Source organism: Cinclus cinclus, chromosome 24 (assembly GCF_963662255.1).
Source record: "Cinclus cinclus chromosome 24, bCinCin1.1, whole genome shotgun sequence".
NCBI classification, from domain to species: Eukaryota; Metazoa; Chordata; class Aves; order Passeriformes; family Cinclidae; genus Cinclus; species Cinclus cinclus.
The window spans coordinates 3,747,748-3,753,330 of NC_085069.1; the positions used below are offsets into that span (position 1 = coordinate 3,747,748).

The 5,583-nt window shown below is 41.9% G+C and overlaps 1 protein-coding gene across 1 annotated transcript; it reads right to left on the bottom strand.

The window, feature by feature from the left end:
• Positions 1-1,736: 1,736 nt before the first annotated feature.
• LOC134053473 (olfactory receptor 10C1-like) lies at positions 1,737-2,675 on the bottom strand. Its single transcript, XM_062508485.1, has one exon. It carries the CDS (start codon positions 2,673-2,675, stop codon positions 1,737-1,739), a length of 939 nt encoding a protein of 312 aa, XP_062364469.1.
• Between the last annotated feature and the right edge of the window lie 2,908 nt (positions 2,676-5,583).

Consider the following 5,583-nt stretch of genomic DNA (forward strand, 5'->3'; position numbering starts at 1 on the left):
TGCATTTGAAATTTAAAAAATTAAAAGTATGAGACAGCATTTTCTGTTATAATAAATTTTTTGGTACAAAATAAGATGTGATTAAAATCAAAGATGTCAAGCTTCTGCAAAGGATATTATGCCTTATAATTTTTTTGTGGATTTACAAACTCTCAAGATAAAAATTCATATGACATCCAATTAAGAACCCTGTACTGTTGGGGGTTGTTTCTTTCCCTTTTCCCTCTGTGGAATTTTCCCCATTGTCATGCTAAGATACCAGTTGACTGGGCCCTGGTGACAAGGGGGAGGAGAGAGAGAAGAGGGAAACCCCGCGAGATTGAAACATGCAGAAGAGGAAGCGGAAGGCTGGGCCTGGGTCCCATTTCCCCCTTGGAGTTGGGACGAGAAGGACGATCGCCGCCTGTGTTGCATTCCTGCCATGCCATCGCCGGGAGCCATCCTCACTGCTGTGGGACCCTGCCCTGCTGCCTTCTCGCTGGAACCTGCCACCTTCCAGCACTCTGCTGAGCCCCAGGACCCACACCGTGAGCGGAGAGCTCTCTCCATCTCTCTCTGTCTCTCCCTGGGACAGCTCTGCCATCACCCCCAGCCCTCCTGCAGCTCTGCGGGACCTGCCCGCCCCCAGCACCGGGAACTGCAGCTCAGGGAAAAGGTGCCTGCAGCCAAAAAACACTGGGACTGAGTTACTGGTCTGTTTGTGGCTAATTCCATAGCTACTGTTGTTCTTGTTTGTCTTGTTAGTTACACTAGTACAGAACTGTTATTCCTACCCCCATATCTTTGCCTGAGAGCTCCCTTAATTTCAAAATCCTAATAATCGGAAGGAAGGAAGGAAGGAAGGAAGGAAGGAAGGAAGGAAGGAAGGAAGGAAGGAAGGAAGGAAGGAAAGAAGGAAGGATCACATTTTTCCGTCCAAAGGGAATCTTCTGCTTTCCTTAGCAAACAGCTGTCTTTCAAACCAGGACATGTACTTTCATGATATTTATATTTACAGTTATTTCCAGGAATGAAGGATTAATTTAAGGAGTAATGCATGTCCTTATCTTTCCAATATCATTTAAGCTTTGAGCATTTAATATAAAGAGTTGTATTAATAGTTGCAGAAGATTACAGTGGTTAAGTACTTCAAAGGCCTACACTTGGTCTAACATGTTTAAAACAATGACTCTAAAATTGAAGAAATATCTTTGAGGCAGTGGGGCAGGAATGCAATTTTGCACACCTCTTTTTTTTTTTTTTTTTTTTTTTTTTTGCCCCAGTTACTATCTCAGAATTAAAATCAGTACTCAATAATATCCTGGGCTCCACATTATTGCCTGAACTATGTCCTCTCCTTTCCCCCAACAGATTTACTAAACAGTTTCAGGAAATAAATGCAAACAGGTGAAAACTCATTCTTTTCAGTTCTTTCAGTAAAGTCAGGCTCTTGAATATTACTCTTTGGTTCAAAAATTCAGAAGTATGTAAAGCACAATTTTCAAGCTTTTGAAAAATAGCAAGGAAAAGAAAAGGAAAAAAATAATTTATTGCAGAATTTCTTAAGTATGTGGAAGAAATTCCCTTCCAAAATGTTAACATACCTTCTAACACTCCCTCTTAGAGCTAAAAATCTCCACTCTTCTCCCTCCTTCCTTCCCAATAGCTGAAGTAGATCTGGAAATTGATTTTCCTGAACAAGAATTTAGAGTGAAAAATTCCACCACAAACACCTGGAATAACCCAAATCTTCAATTTCATTTCCACACTAACTTAGGTTTGCTCCATTTCTTCTTCAGGGCTCCTTTCACCTCCTTATTCCTCAAACTGTAAATGATGGGATTCAATAAAGGAGTCACCAGAGAATAAGCAAGGGAGAGGAATTTATCCACAGATGCACAGTAGCTGTATTTTGGCCGCAGGTACATGGAGCCTGCAGTGCCATAAAAAACAGTCACAACCAGGAGCTGTGAGGAGCAAGTGGAAAATGCCTTCTCCTGGCTCTCAGCTGATGCCATGTGAAGAATTGTGGAAACGATAGGAATACAGGAATAAATGACCAGTGAGAAAGGACTCAGAATAGCAAAGACAGCCACCACAATGACCTGGATTTCACTTGGGAGAGTGTTGCCACAGAGCAGGTCCAGGAGAGGCTGAATCTCACAGAAGAAGTGGTCAATGGCACAACCACACAAGGGTGAGCTGAAGGTGATGAGGGTGTGAACTAAGCCCTCAGCAGTTCCACAGATGTAAGCTCCAACAACCAGGCTTCTGCAGACCCTGCTGCTCATGATAATTGTGAAATGCAAGGGGCAGCAAACTGCAAAATAACCATCAAGGGACATGGCCGCCAAGAGAAAACACTCAGCAACTCCAAAGAAAAGGAAGGAAAACATTTGCATTGCAAATCTTGTCTTGGAAATACGCACTGTTCCCACCATCAGGTTCTCGAGAATACTTGGGATAATGACAGACAAATAGCAGATATCCCAACAGGACAGCTGAGTGAGGAAGAAATACATCGGGGTGTGAAGGCGATTATCACTGTTTGTTATCAAAGCTATCACTGTGTTCGCCATCAAGGTGAGAATATGAAGAGATAATAAAACTAGAAAGAGCAAAGGGTGTAAAGGAGAGGTTCCAGAAAAACCCAGGAGTCTGAATTCACTCAATCCACTGAGGTTCCCAAGGATCATCCTTGTCTGGTGCCTTGCAGAGCTCTCCTCGTTTTAGTGTCCAGCAGCCGATGAAGCTGCAAACAGCCGGGCAAATCTGCAATCAGAATACAACTGCCTGCTTGAACAGACAGAAAGAGGACTAGAATTTAGATACTACTCAGATTTTGAGAAGATCTTCTGAAAAGATTATAAAAGCTTCTAAAGAAAATGAGGTAGTCTTATGCGTTTTGTTTCTGTCTATTGTTGACTGATTCTTCTTTCATAGCATTGCCTTCAAAGGCTGTATATTCACCACTCTCTTCAAACGCTCAGCTACCACTTTTACTCTGTAGAAGAAGAAAACTTGTTGTGGCAGAGATCTTTTTATGGACTAATCAGTTCAAGTCTCAAAAATCATCAGTTGCAACATTTGAATATAACAAAGGTAGTTTCTCCTGTTGTGGAGTGTGGTAGAAGAAGAGAGAGGATAGGAAAAAACCCCTAAATGTTGAGGTCTCCTGAAAAGCTTTCAACTCTGAGCACTGTGCAGTGAAGCAGAAGAGAGGTTTGTCCACAGCTCTTTATACTACATCTATATAAAGTCCACTGAGACTGGCTAGTGCTGATTGGAGCAATAAGGAATAGTTGTTAAGAGGTTGGATAAATATGATGCACGTGTATGAGCTGATTCACAGCCACCTCTAGTTTTACAGAACTTGCAAATGATTTCTATATAAACCCAGATATCCCACACAAATATCAAGATCTGGTTTTACTTTGCAGTAATTACTATTACTTCATAATGCAGCCAGATTAATGACAGAGTTGCCACACAGGCTTACCATACTTATGCTTTCTCAGCAAAATTTGAAGGTGAAACAAAGATGCAGCCCACATTCACTTGGGGATAAGGGACAAAAGATTCACTCATTGCCAATCTTGATTTTTATTTCCCTGTTGATGTCCAGATCATTACAACTAAAAATTAGTTTACCTTGATCTATTTCCTGGCATACCTCATCGCTCGCAGATTTGAAGGACCCTTTTTAGGGTATCATGAAGAAGTATGCAGGCTATAGCTTTTGCTAAGGCACTGCTAATCCTCCTTGGCTTTAGGATCCTCTGCTGCCAGATACTTCGCCTGCTTCTGCTACTGTGTACTACAGCCTGCTGAAACATGCCCACTTTAAACCATTTGGGTGTCTGTACCCATATTTCATTTCTGGGTCACACCATCAGTGACTCTGCTGCAGAGGAACCCAAGACAAAGGAGTGTGTATTGATCCAGTCCTCACATATACTTTGGGATAAAGTTGCACCAAAAAGATCATTCTTGCCCACAAATTAACATGTAGGTTCCTCTACTCCTTCTTCCTTAAATTTGTCATTAATCAGAAAGACCAAAAGAACACCAACAACAACAATAATCCCCATCCAACCAACCAATCAACCAACCAAAAATCACCCACTTTCTTTGCCACATCTGCTGCAGCAAACAAGGATTTAGCATTCCAATTATTTCTTTGGCTAAGATTTATTTGACAGATGTGCCCACCAAGCAGTCAGACCATCTTTCACAGCACAGACCAACTCACTCAATGTTATCCACTACCAGCAGATATTCCCATTGTGCTTGGGAGAAGGCTCAATTAGCAAGGCCAGGCATGGCTGTTGGTCTTCATTTAATTTTATGAAATCCTAGTCCAATTTAGTGATGGAAGGTGATACTGCTCCCTGCAGCCCTCCCTTTACCAGTGTTTTTACTAATACTTCTCCCAACTTCCATGGTGGCAAAAAGAAAATCCCTTTCCCCTTCCACCATGTAATAGAATCATCAGATCATCGAATATCTCACGTGGGAAGGGACCCATAATGCTCATCCAGTCCAACTCCCTGCTCCTTGCAAAAGTTATCAGTGAGTGGAGAACAGACCCACTCCAGACAAAGTTTGTTACAGAAGCCCTCCTGTCAAGTCAGCAGGTACAGGAAGGACACTTTTGTTTTCTAAACTCCTCAGAGAGAAGTCTGCATGCAGCTGGATCCTAGCCCAGCCCCAGACTCTTCAACAGTTTCTATGCAAAGGGTTACAGAGGTGTAATTGAGCCTGTATACAACGTTGCCCCGTGGGATTAAAGACGGCAAACCAAATCTACTGATATAAATAAAATTAAGAATTCATTTAAATTGATTGCAATCATTAAGCAAAATAACTTGATCACAAGTATTTGTTACATAGCATCGGCAGCCTTACTAACATAACTAACATAGTGGAACTAGCATAGTAACACACCCTAACTAACTACTAGTGTTACAGTATAGTGCACTATCTTGGAAGCAACAGAGAAGCAATTCTATGAAATCAGGCAAAACAATTACGTAGAGATTGATGTCACTCATCCAACAACCATGAGCAAACCTATTTTGCTCAGCCATGAGAAGTGACCTTCAGGGCTTTCCCTGCTCAAGGGAGGGATATTCACACACCTTAGGGAGGTATGCTAGAAATCCTTGTCATGCAAAAGTGGGACTGCCCTTCTATAGCATAACCTGACTGGCTGCCTCTGATACATTTTTACATTAGGTTTTGGCAGGTCTATTCAACAAAATAGGCTTTGCTGCTGAAGAAGGTACTAGCACCACTTTGGTTTCTCCCATGTGACCCGTCTGACTCTCACTTCCATGTGAAGGCCTGGACATCCTTGCTGCTCCTGCCCTCAGATCAGGGATTCTCTGTTTGCATGTCCTCATGGTGTTGGAAATGATAGAACTTTACAAATACCTTTTCTAATTCATTCTTTCAATTCAGTTTTCTAATTACTTCTTTTAATTAATCATGAGCCGTGTAATTTTCCACTCTGTCATATGCCACTGTAGCCAACATTTAGCAAGGTTTGCCATAAGCTGCTCTAGTGGGAACACAGCTTGGGAAAAGCCCTGAAGCTTTACG

Coding starts and splice junctions, on each gene's coding strand:
- LOC134053473 (XM_062508485.1), bottom strand. CDS start 2,675: ATGATCCTTGGGAACCTCAGTGGATTGAGTGAATTCAGACTCCTGGGT.